The following is a 20,654-nucleotide window of genomic DNA, read 5'->3' as shown; positions in this document are numbered from 1 at the left end:
ACAAGTGCTTTGGTCATGCATGATATATATAATCCATTATTGGATGGAATGATAGTGAAAGGACTCAGTCTTCCTTACTCTGCCTTTAGAGCCTGGATCTACATGCAGATCCACCAGCCATTCACATTCTTATTACCGTCCTTTCTTAGGGAAATCTTGGAACACAAGGAAAATTCATTTACCTAGGTATTCAAGGCATCCATAGATAACAGCAGTATTTCTTGCCCTCTTCTAGAGTTGAGTTCCACAAGGTAATGTTTAATTTCCCAACTGACAGTTTCTCCTTATATCAATCCAAAGTTATCAGTCAGAATTCAACAGGACTACCTCATGAGGTGGTGAGCTCTCTGTCACTGTAAGCATTCAGGCAGGAGCAGGATTTCTGCCTCCCATGCTACTATAGAAAGGATTCCAGATGGAATCATCTCAGGCCACTTCCACTCTATAGTTCTATCCTCATAGTCATGTTACCCTTTTGCAAAAATGGTAATGAGACTACTAATTTAGGGTTATTGCAGCCTGGCTTAGTCCCTCATCCCCTCTCACTGGTAAAAACCCCATAGATGGTCACCCCATCTCCTTTTCTTTGCTATTCATTTACCTCCCTGTCATAGAACAAGCCATCCACAAGCACATGGGATGATCCCATCCTCTGATGGATGCCTTTCTAACGTCCCCTCTTCTATAGGCATGTTTTCAGCCCTGAGTACTGCTCACTGTACCCTTCCTCAGGAGCCCTGCCTCTCTCTACCGGTTCCCCACCACTCCCTGCTTCTTAGGTGGCCCATGGGAAATGTGCACAACCTGCAATTTCTCATGGATGTGCCTATGCCCAGAATAGCTCCTAGCCTCCCTCTTTCACTTTTTCCCTTAGCGATTTCCTATCTTCTTTCCTAACACTTTCCCCACCCCTCCCTCCTTCATGCTCTCAAAGTGCACCTTGCCGCTGGGACGAGAAACTCGTGAGGGCAAGGACTGTGCTCTGACTCATTCACCTTTGTGTCTCCAGCCCACAGCACATACCTGACACATAAGAGGCGTACAGGAAACAACTGCTGAGCTGAACAGAGACAGCTCAGGAGCCCTTAGCTTTTCAGAGGAGCTGTGAATTTTTGGGATCATTTTAAACACCCCTCTGAGCCTGCCTAGCTTTCAGTCTTCAATTAAATATGAAGCATTACAAATTAGAAAAATATCCTGTAACTCAGGGGTCTATTTTATTTTCTAGGAACTTGCCCAACGTCACACAGCTAGCAAGAGAAGGATCTAGAAATCAAAGGCAGGTCGGTTAATTCCAAAGCCTATTCTTCACTGCCTTCTGGTTCCATAGTGCAAGCTGGAAAAGTCCGTAGTCTGGATGGTAAAGTCTTTCCTGCTAATTGTGTTTTTCATGGAGATTTTCAATGATGATATCATCAGACTTCCGACATCTCTATTTCTAGGCTCTGACTTTTTAAACCAGATGCAGACATACTTTTTTCTTCTTTAAGAGGCTTTCTTTCCTTGACTCTTGGCTCTGCTATTAAACCTTTCACCTGTCCCTTCATTCCTAAGTCTTTTTCTCTCTCAGTTTTCTTGGCCTCTATCATGAGATGGTGGGCTTTTTATATTGTAATTTTATGATTCTATAATTTATTTATCATGCATTATTGTGCCTCTAAACAATATGAGTGCCTTCGCAAGTGGGGGCACTTTATAAATAAATTATCATATTTATTGTTATTAATAAAAGAAGCAGCCCACAAAGCTCCACAAGCCCCAGCCCGCCTCTGTAAATTTGTGAATTGAATATCAGATCTTACCCGGCTCACCACCGCTGCCAATTCTCGCATCTCACTGTTCATGCCAATAAATGCACTCAGAGGTTTCAGCAGTCGTTCCTGATGAGAGGAGTGGAAAGGCTCACATTACAATATTGCTTCATAATTTAGGAAGAAACCCTGGGCACGCACAGGTCTTGGTGAAACAAATGATGGCAGGTGGCTATGGCCTTTGACTCGATCTCAAGGTTTCACTGTACTCAAAATTATATTTCCAGAGTTCATCTGGATGTTGGCAATTTGAAAGATGAATGTCACATCTTCGCCACTTACTGAGGGGTCTGGATTATGGTCAAAGGTGTTCAAGGCAAGTTCACTGGTCGCTCCCTTGATGGCATCTGTGAGCAGCCCTCGGAAGTCAATGATTTGGCCCTGAAAGGGAGGAAAGGTTATTTATGCCATGAGAGCATAAGAGAAGACTCTTCTTAATAACTCAGTTTCATTAAACCAAGACACATTTATATACCCTGGTATTAGGGCAAACTTCAAGTGAAGCTTTAAAAAGAACCAGCACTAGTATTAAACATGATGATTTCCTCAAGTTGGAGCACCTTAAAAAATTGTAAGTACATTTTCCAGAATGAAGTGGATTTGAATAAAAATTCATGAGTATTTCTCAGTTCCTGACACAGACCATCTGCTTCCTTCCTTATGTGTTAACTTCTCCTGTATGGTCTTATCCTATTAAAATATTACACACACAGAAACAACTCATTGGCACAGCAGTAATGAGAGTTCCTGTCTATGAATTGTGATACACGTTCACCACTCAATAGAGTGCTGTACAAAATAAGTGTGCAAGGTTCTTTGTGAGAACTATTTCTTTTTTGTTATTTTTGTATATAATTTGTATAAATTTATTGGCTATAAGTGGAATTAATTTAATTTCCACCAACAATGTATGAGTTCCCTTTTCTCCATATCCTGTGAGGATTATTTCTAATCTTTTTTTTTTTTTTCCTTTAAGAGACAGACAGGATCTCACTCCATCATGCAGTGGCATAATCAGAGCTCACTGCAGCCTTAAACTTCTGGGCTCAAGGGATCCTCCCACCTCAGCCTCCCGAAGAGCTGGGACTACAGGTGTGCGCCACTACTCTTGGCTAATTTTTAATTATTACTATTACTTTTTTTTTATATATAAAAATGGGGTCCTGTTATGTTGCCCCGGCTGGTTTCCAACTCCTGACCTCAAGTTATCCTCCCACCTTAGCCTCCCAAAGGGCTGGGATTACAGGTGTGAGCCAGCATACCCAGCCTATTTCTAATTCTTATAACACTTCTGTTAGTCAGGAGTGACATCCTGGCTTCATAGATGTGAGAGTAAGTCCAGAGAGGTTAAGTGATTTGCCCAGAGCCACAGCGCTAATAAATGGCTTAAGGCCAGGATTTAAACTCACTTAATCTGTCTCCCAACCCACGATCCTTCCAATATCACCTTGTCCCCCCTAGAGGTAGGAAGGAAAAAGCAAGGATGCACCAAAAAATAAAACAATAATAGTAGTTAACATTTATGGAGTGTTTATTCTGTGCTAGGCACTGTGACAAGTCTCTCCTTTCATCATGAGACTTACAGTGGGCACTGCGATTATTTCCATCTTACAGCTGAGAAAAATGAGGCTTGGAGAGATTATAAAACAATTTGCCCAAAGTTACACAGTGGGGGAGCATCTGAGCCGGGTTTTGAATCTAGACAGGCTGACTCTGAAGCTTATGCCCTCAAGAACAACATACCTACTAAATTTGTAGGGAGAGTGTCCTAAAGCTTGGATTCTGATATAGTAAGGATGTGTGCCCCCTCCAAATCTCATATTGAAATGTGATCCCCAGTGTTGGAGGTGGGCCTGGTGGGAGGTGTTTGGGTCATTGCGGAGGAACTCTCATGAAAGGCTTGGTGCTCTAACCACTGTAACTAGTGAGTTCTCGTTCTATTAGTTCACGAGGGACCTGGTTGTTTAAAAGAGCCGGTCATCTCCCTCCCTTCTTGTTCCCTCTCTTGCCATGTGGCATGCCAGGTCCCCTTGCCTTCCACCATGAGTAAAAGCTTCCTGAGGCCTCACCAGAAGCTGAGCAGATCCCAGTGCCGAATAGAACTATGAGTCGAATAAATCTCTCTTCTTTATAAACTAGTCAGCCTCAGGTATTCCTTTACAGCAATGCAAAACAGACAAACACAGGTACTAACATGGAAATGACAGACCTGGGGTTTTCTGAGATTGGCCCCAGGCCATATACCCTCAGGCAACCTATGGACATATGAAATGCTAGGGAGAAAGCCATCTACATTGTGCCCTGAGGACATTTCTGCTGGTAAGAGGATTTATAGTCACTACTTCAAAGGTTAAGTGCTGGGTTAAATGGTCCCTTCCTTGTGAGCCAATCAAAAACATCCATTCATTTCAATGTTGCCACAAAATAGCTAGGCAAAGTGACTGAAAACACAACAGAAGCAGTGAAGGTGAACAAGGAGACATTTTTCCAGGGGAGGCGTTGATTCCCATGATATCATCTCCAGCAATTACCATGTAAGTTAGGCCCTTACAGGGAGTCAGTTCAGGCCAGTGAGGTCACTGCCCTTCATTTTCAGGGAGATGCTCCAGTCACCCCTCCAAATTCACACACAGAGTTCAGTTTTTCTAAGAGCTGGCCGGAACTAAGTCAGCACTCCAGAGGTTTGAGCACTTGGCTGAAGAAAGAAAGAAGAAGCTTAAAGAACTACAACCTTGGAGAGTATGACCAAGAGCAATATGGTGCCGTTCATTTCCAAATTACATATTTTAATCTACCTTTTGACTACATCCACCCAATCTGGGTCTTTTCTGCTTAAGATGTTATTATTTAAAATCCAGACGTGAGATTCATTATGAAAAAGGTAGAAATATCTATCAAGGACAAAATCAACCCTATATCAACTGAGGTTTCATGGTCCACATGAAATTACGTTTAGATCAGGAGCCATCCCTCCAAGGAGAAAGATGACACCACTAATCGAATGCCACGGACAGGACAGAGCAGAATGAGTATGTGTTTCCAACTCACTAAATAACGCAGATGTCTTAGCGCTTTGGGAGGTCCAGACAGGAGGATTGCTTGAGGCTAGAAGTTTGAAACCAGCCTGGGTAACATAGTGAGACCCCATCTCTAGACGAATTAAAAAAATTAGCTAGATGTTGTGGTGTATGCCTGTAGTACTAGCTACTTGGGAGGCTGAGGCAAGAGGATTCGTTGAGCCCAGGAGTTCTAGGGTGCAGTAAGCCATGATTGCACCATTGCACTCCAGCCTGGGTGACAGAGCAAGCCCTGTCTCTTAAAATAAATAAATGATAAGAACGATGCAGGAGGATCATGCCAATGTTTGTCATTGTTATTACAGAATTTTTAAGCTGATGGGAACACTAAAGACAATCTCTTCTGAGCCCCTCAATTTACAAATGTGGAAACTGAGTTCCTTAGAGATGGGGCAGTGTATGCCAGCCCATTCATTCAGAAAGGAGATTCCAAAGAAGAACCCATTTTCTGACCCTCTTCTCCATTTACCTCACAACCAACCTTCAAAAATCACATCTTAACTTTCCTATTTGACAAAAATAATGTTTTTTTGTTTTCATGTTTAAAAGGAAAAAGAAATTACCCCTTTCAGTGTTAGGTTCGTGAGTTTCACTTACTCTTCGTGGGTGGGCATTTTCCTCTCCACTGTCTTTACCGATTCTTGATATATTTAGGCCAAAGTTGGCACTCTCCAGGCGAGTGTTATTAACTACCTCCTGAAGAAAGAGAGACAAGGACACATTGGCTGTGAGCAGCCATGGAGAGATGCTGGCTGTACCTGCCCACTCCATCATGCAAAGTCCAATGCTGGAGAGCAATTCTGTAAATGCGACGTGCACATGTAGTTTAGCCACTTTTGTGCAGACCCAGGAAGATGAGTTAGCTGTCTGCCTGCACTATGTGGAAGGAGTTGTCCCTGGAAGACCGAGAAGATGCCAGGCCATGGGCCCTGAGCAGCTTTTCCAAATGGAGGAAACAGTTGTGCCTCAACCCATCCCCTTTTGCTGGCTCGTCTTTTCTCCTGTGATCAGGGGTGTTTTTGGCCAGGAGTGACTGAGTTTGGAGATACAGCAGAGTCAACCAGCCTCCCATGGGACTCATCCTGCCCCATCTTCACCTCTCTTCCACCTGAATCAGGCTGTAGCAGCCAGAACTGTAGAGAGGGGGAGAGAATCCTTTTGACCAATCAGGTATTGTGATTATTCCTTTCCATTATTTGACATTAATTTTTTAAATTCCTTTTCTCAGTTTCCATTGGTCCTCTTTCCTTTGAAACCTGGGATGTTTTGTCCTAACTAAGAAGGTTCTGGACATGAGTCTCGTGAGTCAGGAGCCATTTACTTCACTCACTTGCTGGGTTCTCTCTTTGCTGCCCTTCTTGGCCCCCAGAAAGTCCAGGGTGAAGGTCTGGGGTGAGGGCTGACCATGTGCGATTTGGAGAAGTCCAGTAGGAGACCTTCAGACCCAGCCACACCTGAAGTGTAGCGTAGGCTATGCTTGGCCTACACTTAGGAACCCAGCAATGTGCTCTGGGACAAGAAGATCTGCCATCTTGGTTAGCTCAGTTACCTCAGGTAACAGTTACCTCAGATGGGAAGATCACGCTCCGCAGTAACCTGGCCCTCCTGCTCTGACTGGGCCCTGGCCCCACCCTGGCCCATCGCCCAGCATCCAGATCAGGGGAAAGACTTGGAGGAGAAAAAAGTCTCCTGCCCATGTTCAGAAACATTAGGAAATCCAGGGATTTGTCCATGGTTTGAGTCCAGTGTACTGGAAGAAAACCTACAATTCAATTAGATCACACAGCAATTTTTAAAGCGTAGGTCCTCAAAAAATAAATAAATGTGACTTTTTTCGTAGGGCTATTTTTCAGCCAAGTGTGCTATTCACAAAGTCAAGCCAAGCCATCCTGACCTGATTAGGATGCTCCTTATTGAGAGATTTGGTGTCCCCTGTCTTCCCCACCGTGATTTTGGACCGGGGCCTCTGCTGATTGATCTTGGGAAGATTTTGGCAACTGTCGTTCATCACCCTAAGGGAGGGAACAAAGACCTTGGAAGAAATTATTCTAGCCACTTAATTTGAGGTAGTTAAACACCTATTCTTAAGAATAGCACATTTAAGAAAGCTATTGAAAGATATGCAGGTGGCCACTATAGGGCCCTTCCACCTATGCGATCCACCCACTAGGTTCATCCTGGCCCTAACTCCCTCCAGGCTACTCATGGGGTTCTTCTAAGATCCCCTCCTGGAGCCCCCCAACTCACCCTCTTCATTTCCCTTTCACACCACATAGTTTCGGCCCTTCTGCAAATAGCTTTAGTTCTTAAGAACACATTGCTTTACAAGTATTTTTCCGTTGTTCCTTCCACCTTCCTTAAAAGCAGCATTAGACCAGGAGAAAGGTGTGTGAGAGAAAGGAGTCCTCCCATTCAAACTAAGAAACAGTAGGAAATTCAGGGATTGGCCCATGGTTTTAATCCAGTGCCCTGGATGTACCCTGTCTACTTAAAATACATCTCAGCATGTTATGAGTAATAAACATCAAAAGGGGATTATGGAAGGAAAACAAACTTCCTCTCATCAATGTTGTCCCAGACCAATCATATTTACCAAACAAATTTTCATCAACAATTGTTTACTTCAGACAAAACAAACTGATGGGGCTGGAAGTCAGAAGAGTAGCTAACTCTGATGGAGATGGGGAGAATTTGACTGAGAAGGGGCAAAGGTAGACTGCCGGTGGCTGTAACTGTGGTTACAAGAGTATATGCATTTACTATATACATAGTTATATATGTAGTATGACTGTATATATGTTATATAACCATAGAAACATCAAATCACTTTTTTCACTACATTCGTATAATTAGATATAAAATTCAGTATTTGAATATCCATATGTTTCTGTAGAAGATGCCACCAGAGAGACAGGACTAGCTTTGGGGGCAGAATATGAACTCCCACGTTGTTTCTTAGTTCTCCTAGCCTTTTTGTTGCTATATGTGAGATGCATTTGCAGAAGGTTCGTTAGAAGCAAGTCTCTCCGTGTTCCGAATGATCTCAGAGAGCTGCTATTTCAACTTCCTTTCTTTATGGGGATAATAAATGTTCGTGTCTAATATAAATGCACAGCTATTTAGCCAGTAAGACCACCCATGTCGACAATACCACCAATGTCCACATGGTGACACATCTGTGAGTGTTGGTCTCACTGGGGAGAGTGTCATGAGAGGTGGACACTAACAGTTCTTGGGGGTTCTTTTTCTATCTTTAAACTAGAAATAAGAATGTCTTTCTCCGCCCTTTTGCTGGCACAAAAATGAAATAACTATGAAATGAAAACCAAGCATTTCACAAATGCAAACTTATATTAATAGTATTGACTTAAGAGAAGTTATTTATATGTGTGTGTGGAAGTGTATGTGTGTGTTTATGTGTTTGTGTGTGTGTGTGTCTGTATTTAAACTTGCCTCCCCATCCTTGTGGAGCTGGCAGGAAACAGGGACTCTATTTTCCCACTTTGATTTCCCATTGGATGCAACTGATCCCCAAGGTCTGCTTTAACACGACCAAAATGCAAGAGCTCTAATGTACAAAGCAATGCAATTCATTTTCAATCAGCTCTGAGGATTGTAAAATTCCTCTGAACATGGAACCAAATTCACTCTGCTTTGACTTTAACCATTAGTCCTAGGTGCACCCTGTGGAATTTGGCAGAAAAGGCCCAATTGCCCTTTGGAGGGTGAACTGAAGCCTGTTCCTGCAATGTTCTAAGGAGCCCCCCTCCACCAACCCTCTGTTCAAGCTCAACATCTCCAGTTGCTCCAGTCATTCCTAAAGTTACCTGGCTCCCAGATTCTTCCTCAAACTGGTCACCTTCCAGAATAGTGTGACCTCCTACTTTTTGGACACTGTATTTCTATTGATGGGGCTGGGACCATAGTAGCACTCGTGTCTCACTGTTGGCCCAGGTAAACTGAGATTTCCAGCTCTCTGATTTTATAATGGAGGAGCTATTTGTTGTAATTCTTGTTAGAGCTTAAACCTTATTTTATTAAATTTCATCTTGTTACTTTGAACCCATCTCCAGAATTGCCAAGACCTTTTGGGATCCCAGTTCTGTCATCCATCACATTAGATAACCTTTCCTCCTTTGGTTCATCAGCAAGTCTTTAAGCGGGGATTATAAATCTTTTCCAAGATTAGAAAAAGACACTTTGATTTGCTAATAGCCAGTCTCATGACATGTCTCACTTCAGTAACTATATTTGAGTATAAAATTGTCCACAGAAACATCATTCATTATTTTCCTAGTTATTCCTCCTGATTCTAACCATTTGCTATTCAATCTTTACACTTGCCACATACAAACATCTACTCAGAGAGGAGCTGAGGAGCCCCCACGCTGTCAAATGGGCCACCATGCTCCATCCCTAAAGGGAACAAAGCACTCTGACACCATTCACTCACAAAGCATTTGCCAGGGAAGAATGCTGAGAAGGTTCCAGAAAGATAATCAGAATCCAAAAGCCTTCTGAAGCTGGCCACAAATGCTCCTCACGATTTCTATGCATAAGCAGTTACCATGTATTACCAGCGTCTGACTAGCTTTGTGGAAACTATAAATAAAAGAATAACACTTTTGTCAAAGCAATAAAACTCCTCCTACAGAATAGCACAAAGCAAAGGTAGCCCGAGGCCAATTATTACGACGAGTCGGATCGTGGAGCATGCGTGGGCTCCACGGCCATTTTTGTAAGCTGTGCCCACCAGCCCTGTGAGGTGTCCTAGGCCCTTCTTTCTGAGGCTGGAACAAGGGAACTGGAGTTGCAGGGGCAGGGAATGTAGCAGGGGCATAACAGAATCCATACCTCTTGAGGGCCTAATAAGTTGCATGTGATTACAATCTAACTTTTCTTTTCCCAAGAGCATTTTAAGATTTTACACACTTTGTTCACTGCCTGGATGGCTGCATCTTCCCATGAGGTTTTGGCTCTACTGTAATAGCAACAGCCCACAGGTCGTGATGCCCCACAGCTGGCCCTCACTGGCACCTGGCAGCAGCACCCTTGATCCCCTGGGTATTTCTGAACAGCCCTGACAGTGGAGGGGTCTGTGGGAGTGGGGAGAGAGGAATGGGAAGGACACTGAAGTAGGGGGCCTTGTGAGAGAGAGTGTGTACCCAGAAAGGTCCAGAGACAGAGGGGCTCCCATCAGAGGCTACAAGTCCCAGATGAGATTTGGACTTGAGAAGCTGGAGAAAGGAATGCAAGATGAGCTGTGAACAGGGGGGAAAAGCAAGAGAAGAATGGGTTCCCGCAGGCCAGGACTGGCGAAGGCAGAAGTGTAAGGCACCTCCTGGCTCATTGTTGATCTTCAGACAGGTGAGGACATCTGATCTGGGAGTGCTTGAAACTGACTAAATGATGAAAAGAGGGAAAATAATATTTCTTGGGTGCTCACTGTGTGCCAGGAACTCACTATGTGTCCGAAACTTGCTCCATGCTTGTAAATAGCAGAGCCAGGAGTTGAACATGGGTTGTTTAACCTCTGAGGTTCAGACTTTTCATATCACATGGCCTGGAAAGACAGAGCATCATGGGATGCACTTATTTACAGTAAAACCAGGAGAGTGGACAGACATTGGCCCAAATCTGGAGCAGCTGTAATGAGAGAAGTCCTGGGCTGGGCCAGGTCACGTGACTGCAGTCAGTATTGCTGGGAGACAGTCACGGAGCTGTGCTGGCAAAGCTTCTGGAAAGGGATCCCACAAGCTCCTCGAGCCGAGTTGATTAAAATGAATTACCATTCACTTTACCTTCTGGTCTTCCCTCCACTTCTTTGTGGTAAATTATTTTCTGCTGTGACAAAACAGAGATTGGGTGGGAAAGAAAATAATTTTAAGAGTGACAAAGTGATTTTTTCAGGTATGTTTCCCCTTTTTGCATTGTTCTTAAAATCTGTGCTATAACCTTTTGGAATCTAGAGACTTTAAGCTATTCTCATCTAGAGAGAACTGAAATTACCAGCGAAGAGAAAGGGGCCCGAGCTTCTCCAGCATCTCCTCACAGAGAAAGATTGCAAAGGGCTCAGATATTAAACGTGTCAGAGATTATGGACCTGGTGGCAACTCCAATATAGGCTAGCTTTACAACTACCATTTCGTTATGCTTTCATGAACTTGACACCATTTTGCTGTGTTACATGGGACACCAGGTTGATTGCACGAATCTGGCAGGGAAGACTTAAGTCATGCTCTGCAAGTTAAAATAAAAACAATGTGTCCAATATCATAGGAGAATTTGGGTATCATGCTATATGGGAACTAGCCAACTGGAAGTGAGATCATGTCCCTAACAGTGCTGATCACCCTGTAGTTAGGAGTCTGGGCTGTCTCTTCAAGACCCATATCTAACCACCTGCCAAGGAAGTCAAGCTCTGAATGCTGCATTGGAAGGGAGCTCAGATAAAATACCTCTTCGACATTTTCTAGCTCTGAGATCTGGCCCTGGCTATTTTAAACTGATGTTCCTCTTGGTTTCCCGGTCCCTACATGAAATGTTAAAGTCTGTGGCTTAACAAGTGCCTTGTAAACAGGACAATGATCTCCCTTGGTTTATAATTACTTCCCCCACTTACAGACTTCTCAGTCAATGTTACTACAAAGCACAGGGCCCCCACTTTAGATCTTTCCTCCAGCCAGCCTCGTTGACTGCTAACCTATACTGGGTTTTTGTATTATATTGATCATTATCTGGATTGATGGCTTTCAAAAGCTTTTCATTATCTATACATGAGCTATTAGCTTCCCCAATATTCATTTTCGTAGTTATTTTCAAGACAGATAATAGGTCTCCTAACAACGAAAAAAGTCTTCTGTCATTTTTCCTCTTCCAACAGCTCTTTTCATCTCTAAAGAAATTAAAGTAATGTTGGCCGGGCGCGGTGGCTCAAGCCTGTAATCCCAGCACTTTGGGAGGCCGAGACGGGCGGATCACGAGGTCAGGAGATCGAGACCATCCTGGCTAACACGGTGAAACCCCGTCTCTACTAAAAAATACAAAAAACTAGCCGGGCGAGGTGGCGGACGCCTGTAGTCCCAGCTACTCAGGAGGCTGAGGCGGGAGAACGGCATGAACCTGGGAGGCGGAGCTTGCAGTGAGCTGAGATCTGGCCACTGCACTCCAGCCTGGGCGACAGAGCAAGACTCCGTCTCAAAAAAAAAAAAAAAAAAAAAAAGAAATTAAAGTAATGTTAATCATCTGAAAAGTACCTATGATACACTGGGGTTTTGCTTTCATTGCCTGAAAACACATTTTCTCAAACAAATGCCAACATGACTAAAGGGATGTCAATGTCCAGATAATCATATTTCAGTTGTCCGTGCTGGACATGAGAATGGCTACACAATCCTCCTGGCCTACTCTTTTGGTTCAAGGTGAGGGTCTCCATCTATCTGGGAATATGATGAGAAAGATACCCTCATTTTACAGATGAGATAAAGCCTTATCTCTAGAAAATAGCCATGTACCTGTGTCTGATGACTTTTTGACAATTTTGGGGTATTTCTGAAATTTTACAAAATAATAACTCTCATATTCCATCAAAATAGTTTCAAGATCAATGTTGTCACAAACTTCAAAGCGTCGTAACCCCAGTTTAGTTTCTTGCTCCAAAGCATTTGCTGTATCGATATATCTGGCAGTTTCACAGAAGAAAAAGAAGAAATTAACTCAGATGAAAAGAATAATGGCTAACAGGCATTACAAGTCTAAAGGGATGCAATACAAAAAGTAAGCCTATATATAGCACATTAGATGAAAACTAGTATGTGCATAGGAGGTTTGCCTATACAGAGCCCCATATTTGTTAAGTATATTTAACTATTATCTTTCAAAGCAGTTGCCTTTGAAAGTTACATTCTTGTTCTGGTGATGTTACCATTGTTCAGGATGTTTTTGGAAGTGCTTAAAAGTCAAATAAGTAAATCAACCAAGAAATATCTTGCTATTTGTCTTTACTCATTTGCAGCCTAAAATGGGTATTTGCCCAAACTTGGTTACCTCTCTATTCACAGGTATTCATTTTAGGTAACATTTGGCAAAATGATAAAACCCAAATTCAACCCAAATTTGCCATCATTGAAGTAATTCAAATGAACAGGTCTTGAGCACTGAAGGAAATTCCAAAGATCTACCAATCAAGATCATCAAAGAACTTTCATTTAAGATAACATCCACTTTGAATGTATTATTTGTTTCTGGTAATTTTTTAATCAGTCACACATTGCACTTCAGGGTGTTTCTGTATAAAAGTAGCACCTTGACCTTTGTTCCTCACTGTCATTTTTAACTTGTTCAGTTGTAAAACTGTCCAATTTAAGTGGCCCTAGCACTAGAAGCAAGGGCTCTGTCTCAAAATCCTCTGAAAGAAGAAAGACTCTGCAGGTCTTAAATTTTAGTTCTTAACTTCTTTTAAAACCAATAATTTTCTCCTGAAAAGTGTGCACATGTGCAAATTAGCATATAATTTCAGGAGCTCATCCAAGGACCCCAGATTCAGCTCATCCAAGGACCCCAGATTCAGATTTCTGCTGCAGGTTGGAGTTCTTTCTGTTTCATTTGAATCTAGATCCAGGAAAGTAGAAAGAGAAAACTTTCTTTTTTATTAGCCCTCCTCTCTCTCTCTCTCTCTCTCTCTGTCTCTCTCTGTCTCTCTCTCTCTCTCTTTCAGACGAGCTCTCCTTATGTTGCCCAGGCTGGTCTCAAATGCCTGGCCTCAAGCAATTCCCTTCTTGGCCTCCCAAAGTGTTGGGATTACAGGTGTGAGCCACTATGCCTAGCCTGAACTTTCTTGAAAGAGGTTGCCATGATTATTTTCAATGACCTTGAAATGTATGTATCTCTCCTAAGCTAATTTTAAAGAAGTTGCAAACCACAGTCAGTTGACTCTAGTCAATCAGTTTCTATACTTTTTCATGTCTCACTATGCTTCTATACTATGTCTTAATCCTCATTTGACAGAGAGAAAAACTAAATCAGTTTTTTATTAATAACTTTAGTATGGAGTAATACATATTCACTTAACAAAAAACAAGAAAATACTGGTAAATCAAAAGAAAGTTCTGCCCCTCAGAGAAAATGACTAACATTCCTCTGTTTTTACAAACTTTTTTTTAACTTTTTTTTTTTCTTTTTAGAGACAGGGCCTTGCTCTGTCACCTAAGCTGGAGTGCAGTGGCACAATCTTGGCTCACTGCAGCCTGGAACTCCTGGACTCAAGTAATCCTCCCACCTCAGCCTTTCAAGTACCTTGGACTACAGGCGTGCGCTGCCACGCCCAGCTATTTATTTTATTTTATTTTATTTTATTTTATTTTATTGTAGAGACAGGATCTTGCCATACTGCCCAGGCTGGTCTCGAACTTCTGATTTCAAGTGATTCTCCCTCTTGGCCTCCCAAAGTGCTGGGATTACAGACCTGAGCCACTACACCTGGCCCAAACTTTTAAAACAACGAAATACATACATATACTTATACATATGCACTTCTAAAACAAAAACAAAAAGAGAGAAAGGGAGATAAAGGAAGGATGGAAAGAAAGAAGATGGAAGATGGAAACATGCACTACAGATGGCTTGTAACCTTTACTGACATAACATTATATTCTGAACTCTTTCCAAGATCATAGAGTCTTAGCTTGAACAAAAATTACAAGAATAAATGATGGCAGGCCCCATGTTTCCTAAACTAATTGGTCAGAAGAACAAAACTGCCTGTGTTTTCCTGTTGCACTGAGCTTGAATGAAGTTTGAATTTGACGTGGTTGGAAGGAGGAGCCGCTAGAGATTCTTAACCAACAGAATGACAGGACGGGACTTTAAGAAGAGTAGTGTTCAGCAAGTAGTGTGCAATACTGGGCCGTAATAACAAGACACAAGAGAGAGATGGGGAGGCTACTAACATTACCTAAGCCCGAGAAGATGGATATGGAGGACTATTAGTAGAAGAACCAGAATCCATGACCCTCCATTGTCTGCTGTCACCAATTCTCACTCACGCATTCAAACTCTGGTCTTCCTGTTTACTTAATTGTTCCACTTAGGCTGTGCCCCTTCGTCCTCTGTGCCTCTGCCAGGAATGGCCTTACCATCACATCGGTCTATTCATATTCTATACATCTTTTAAGTCCAGCTCACACCACCCTCTCTACAAATCTTTCCCTGATTGTTTATTTTAATCCACAGTAATCTATCCTCTTTGCTGAATTTGTAGAACTTCATTAGATCTCTTTTACTGATGCTTATATGTCCTTAAAATTATCTATAGTTCATTTTCATTTTGATAATCCACTCATTTGTCCCTTTTCCAGCAGGTTTCGGGAAAATGATCAGTTCTGGTAGAACTTTCGTTGATTCCAGATACAAAGAGCCACCTCGTGGCAGAAAGGAAAAATGCATGCTTTGTAAGCAGCAAACTCGGCCTTAACAACTACATCTGACTTTTATTTTTGTCTTTTTGTTTTTACAGGTCTTCTTTCTGATACAATTTGTGGAACAAAAAATACATTGTAAGAAAAAATCAGGGATTATTTGTGAAAATGGCTTTGTCTTGGTTTCTAATTATTCTACCCATCTACATTCTAGTAAGTTCCTCAATAGCTATGCAAATAACATTTACTGAGATTCTGTTACTATGTTCACAGTGCTGGGGCCTGGCATCGTGAGTTTAAGTTTTATAAGAGTCAGCTAATCTCGGAAGATAGCATTCTCAAAGTTATCTGTGGAAAACCAGTCTCTAAAGATGATCTGAGGGAAAAAAAAGAGTTTCTTAGGCCAGGCATAGTGATTCACTCCAGTAATCTCAGCACTCTAGAAGCCAAGGCAGGTGGATCAATTGAGCCCAGGAGTTCCAGACCAGCCTGGGCAACATGGCTAAATCTCATCTCTACCAAAAAAAACGAAACAAAACAACAAAACAAAAAGTAGCCATGGTGGTGCGCACCTGCAGTCGAGCTAATTGGGAGGCTGAGGTGGGAGGATTGCGTGAGACCACAAGTTCAAGACCAGCTGTCTACATAGCAAGATTCCATCTCTACCATAAATAAATAAATAAACTGAGTGTGGTGGCACACACCTGTAGTTTCAGCTACACAGGAGGTTGAAGTGAGAGGATCACTTGAACCCAGGAATTTGAGGCTGCAGTGAGCCATGACTGGGCAACTGTACTTCAGCCTGGATGATAAGCGAGACTCTGTCTCCAAAACAACCACCACCACCACCACCACCACCACCACAATAAGAAAACCCCAGAAAAACCTTGGCCAAATTGGTTTGCAAAACCTTGAATATTGTGACTTTAGTATGATATTCTCATTGCACATAGTAAATTAGATGGTCTGAGAAGTCCTGAAATAAGGGACCTTGTTTAGTTTAACCCAATATCTGCCAAGCGTGCCTGACCACGAAACTCTTTCACATCTATTAACATTCTGTATAACTACCCTTTCAAGTGTTTCACACACTTAGAAAAGCACCTTGAAGTATTTTAACTCAGGGTTCTTTGGATAGAGCTGAGATTCCATCAAAAGATGATATAAAATGGGCCAAGCCCACATTCCAGTTTCTTTTTTTTTTTTTTTGAGACGGAGTCTCGCTCTGTCGCCCAGGCTGGGATGCAGTGGCCACATCTCAGCTCACTGCAAGCTCCGCCTCCCGGGTTTACGCCATTCTCCTGCCTCAGCCTCCCTAGTAGCTGGGACTACAGGCGCCCGCCACCTCGCCTGGCTAGTTTTTTATATTTTTTAATAGAGACGGGGTTTCACCGTGTTAGCCAGGATGGTCTCGACCTCCTGACCTCGTGATCCGCCCGTCTCGGCCTCCCAAAGTGCTGGGATTACAGGCTTGAGCCACCGCACCCGGCCTCCAGTTTTTTTAAGTCCTTTGCTGAACCAAGTTGAGTATTAAGAGAATAAAACCCAAATCCTATCAATAATAGAAGTGTAATTGTCAGGCATGATTCTAAGCATGTTGCATATTTAATCCTCGTAATAACTGCATCTACCTGATACTTAGCTATACCCCATTACTCCATTTTATAGATGAGGGAACTGAAGCACAAAGAGAATAAGCACAAAGAGAATAAGTAATTTGTCCAAGATCACAGATTAGCAAAGAGAAGAGCAGGCACTTGAAAGAAAATAGTCTGGGCCGGGTGCGGTGGCTCATGCCTGTAATCCCAGCACTTTGGGAGGCCGAGGAGAGAGGATCACGAGGTCAGGAGATCGAGACCATCCTGGCTAACACGGTGAAACCCCGTCTCTACTAAAAATACAAAAAAATTAGCCAGGCGCGGTGGCGGGCGCCTATAGTTCCAGCTACTCGGGAAGCTGAGGCAGGAGAATGGCCTGAACTCCGGAGGAGGAGCTTACAGTGAGCCAAGATTGCACCACTGCACTCTAGCCTGGGAGACAGAGTAAGACTCCGTCTCAAAAAGAAAAAAAGAAAAGGAAAGAAAAGAAAAGAGAATAGTCTGGCTCCCAATGGCTCCTAAGTCTATCTGCATATCCTGGAAGCTGTCCCTATGACAACAAGCCCCACAGCTCTGTCATAGATTGGACACTTGGCGCTTTCTCATATGCTACCCTTGGGGTTACTTTTCTTAAGTGCCCTTTGAATAGAGCGGAGCAGCCCACTACCTGCATGCAGACTGTCTGGATTGTCAATTTCAGGAACACTCTTATAGTCCAGATGGAGAAACAGAGGCACAGAAAAGACCAAAGTCAGCCCTGCCCTGCTCGGGGGCTCAATTCCACCCCACTGCTATATGGAGATACAGAGTATGAGCCTACGTTGAGAAGTGACTGATGGCCTGCCTGCCTGCTAACCATGGGATGGGGGCACTCATTTCTCTAGTCTGAGAGTGGGTGGTGGGGATGTGGGAAGAATGAGCTATTTTCTCAATAAAATATATCTCCCTAACACCAGAAAGAGAAGTGTCTGATAAAATCATGTGTTTCAAGGTAAGAAAAGTTTTTGTATTAAAGATGTTGCAATTTATTATATTTACCATAAGAAAAAAGTCATTCTCAAAATTCTGATACTAAGTGTGATGAGAAAGGCTACTTTTTGCAATTAAGCAGCTTACATGGTCAGCCAAGGGGAGAAAATAAATCAGATTACTCAATAACAAAGTTTGTTCAAAGGTACAGTGTTATAATTGACTATCAAGTGCATATATCTAACTTTTTTTGAAAAGTAACCATTTATTAGAACCAATACAAGAGTATGAAAAGAGGGAAAAGAGGAGGGTAGAAGAGGAGGAGAGAATGAGGTCTTCATCAGATGTCAGTTATGGAAACACATAAATGCTTACTTTTAAACATTTACATTTAAAAGGTGAACATATATATAGACCAATTTTACTTTTTTAAAAAAAACAAAAGCAGACATGTTTGGCTGAAATAAAATCAAGAAACACAACCAAAACTCCCCCATAAAACTAAAAGTCCATAGAGAATTCAATTTCTCATTTCCATTCAGAAATCTAGCTACAACGTGATTTGTTTGCTACTCAGGATGGTACGGAGTGCTGAAAGAAACTACCAAATGCATATATCTGAAATTTTGGGGGAAAAAAACGCAAAAAACAAGAACCCCAGATCCTTTAATGACACAAATGATTTTTAAAATGCTTAAGTACAATTGCAGAGATTTCATTTTCTTTAAAAGACTTTAAGGGCACATGTTCTCAGGATCTCTTAAGGGCTGTGTCATCGAAATTAAAAAAAAAAAGACCAAAAGATTGTGATTCTAGGTTGCATGTGGTGGCTCACACCTATAATCCCAGCAGTTTAGGAGGCTGAGGTGAATGGATCACTTGAGATCAGGAGTTTGAGACCAGCCTGGCCGATATGGTGAAGCCACGTCTCTACTAAAATTAATTAGTCAGGCATGGTGGCAGCCGCCTATAATCCCAGCTACTCAGGAGGCTGAGGCAGGAGAATCACTTGAACTTGGGAGGCAGAGGTTGCAGCCAGCTGAGATCGTGCCACAGCAGTTCAGCCTGGGCAACAGAGCGAGACTCTGCCTCAAAAAAAAAAAAAAAAAAAATCATCATTCAAAACAAAAACCTCAAAAAACATAGCCCACCCGCATTATGATTTTTCTGATGTGATCCTCAAGCAAAAGCAATCTTCAACATTGGAGCAAAAAAATAAGGACCTGGAAGGCTTTTGGGTCGGGATAGGCCTGGAAAGTTCTCCCACTTAGACCCAGGTGACCTCCTGACACAATCTTTGACTATTCTAAGCCTGAATTTCTTCAAGTATAAAATAGATACCCCAATATCTACTATAAAATGTGGAGAAAAATTCCTCAAAGTCTCTCAAATGGTCATCCCTTCTAGGGGGCAATAGGTTTATTGAAAGCAGTGGTTGCTGGCATGGGTAAGAGAAACAATGGGAACTCTCAGTTCCTTGTCAACTGCCTCCTGCCCTCCTCACTTTTTTCCTTTGTGCCTCTCCAGGACTAGGGTCACTGGAACCTCAAAACTGACTTTTAGTTCCAGTAGCTCCCTTGTTTAATGGAGGAAAAGATGCTTATCAGACTTTTTGGGAAAATATCAAAAATTGATTGGTTTTTCTTGCTCTAACTCCAGATTTCTCCATCTTGGCACTGTTGACATTCAACGCCAGATAATTATTTGTCGTAGGGGCTGTCCTGTGCGTCAGATGGCATTTGGCAGTATCCTTGGCCTCTACCCACTAGATGCCAGTGCGACAGCCAAAAAGAACTCTAAGCATTGCCAAATATCCCCCAAGGGACAAAATCACCCTAATTGAGAACCACTGCTCTAACTCAAAAGTTTTAAAGCCCTAATCTCAGTGACTGGGAGGTTGAGGCAGGAGGATCACTTGAAGCCAGTAGTTCAAGACCAGCCTGAGCACCAGCAAGATCCTGTCTCTAAAAACAATTTAAATATTAACTGGACATGGTGGCATGTGCCTGTAGTCCCAGCTACTCAGGAGGCTGAGCTGAGAGGATTCCTTGAACCTAGGAGTTAGAGGTTGCAGTGAACTATGATCATGCAGCCCGGGCAACAGAGTGAGACCACCATCTGTTTAAAAGAAAAAAAAAAAAGTTTGTAAGCTCTTAGTCTGAAACCTACATGTTTTCTTCCTGACTGAAATTTGAAAAGAAAAGTGAATATAAAGTAGATAGTGCCCTTCAAACACTTTGTGGAGCAGCTCTCTTCCTCTTATACCATCCAACACTGTAACTGCTTGTGTGTTTTCAATGAGGTAGGTGGCCAAACCCAAAAGTTTTTAAATTTCCTCACCCTGCCAGTTATAGAATGGGTATTGCAAGGAAGAAGAGAGCTGGGCTTAGGTTGTCCAAGTAAATGCAATACCTTTATTTTCAGGAAAGGAAAACTGATTAAGAAAGTTATCTTGTGTACATAGCCAGCAGTGAGACTACAGAAAAATCTCATTTCTGTCCTATCTTCAAATGTTTAGAGGAAAGGAAAAGTACTTTATGTACTGGATAGACCTGTTGAAAAAGTTTTCAATATCTAATGTGAAAAATACCTAAGTAAATGAGGCAATAAAAGCATACATCTGAGGCCAGGGGCACTGGCTCACACCTGTAATCCCAGAACTTTGGGAGGCTGAGGTGGGCTGATTATTTGAGCTCAGGAATTCGAGACCAGCCTGGAAAACATGGTGAGACCCTGTCTTTACAAAAAATACAAAAATTAGCCAGGCATGATGGTGCACACCAG

General features: G+C 42.4%; 1 protein-coding gene across 2 annotated transcripts in view; it reads right to left on the bottom strand.

The window, feature by feature from the left end:
• KATNAL2 (katanin catalytic subunit A1 like 2) overlaps nucleotides 1-20,654 on the bottom strand; it is a 143,979-nt gene that overhangs the window by 36,575 nt on the left and 86,750 nt on the right. The window contains exons 4-9 of one of the 2 annotated variants that reach the window (XM_003914352.5): nucleotides 12,403-12,569; nucleotides 10,690-10,732; nucleotides 6,783-6,900; nucleotides 5,486-5,584; nucleotides 2,094-2,192; nucleotides 1,803-1,880 (exon numbers count right to left, since the gene is read on the bottom strand). In XM_003914352.5, coding sequence (XP_003914401.4) covers nucleotides 1,803-1,880; nucleotides 2,094-2,192; nucleotides 5,486-5,584; nucleotides 6,783-6,900; nucleotides 10,690-10,732; nucleotides 12,403-12,569 — 604 coding nt within the window. The remainder of the gene's footprint in view (nucleotides 1-1,802; nucleotides 1,881-2,093; nucleotides 2,193-5,485; nucleotides 5,585-6,782; nucleotides 6,901-10,689; nucleotides 10,733-12,402; nucleotides 12,570-20,654) is intronic. The other variant, XM_017951702.3, reaches the window with a different exon arrangement.

Source organism: Papio anubis, chromosome 19 (genome assembly GCF_008728515.1).
Source record: "Papio anubis isolate 15944 chromosome 19, Panubis1.0, whole genome shotgun sequence".
Lineage (NCBI taxonomy): Eukaryota > Metazoa > Chordata > Mammalia > Primates > Cercopithecidae > Papio > Papio anubis.
The sequence above is the reverse complement of the archived record's forward strand: the minus strand, read 5'-3'. Positions and strand labels throughout refer to the sequence as shown.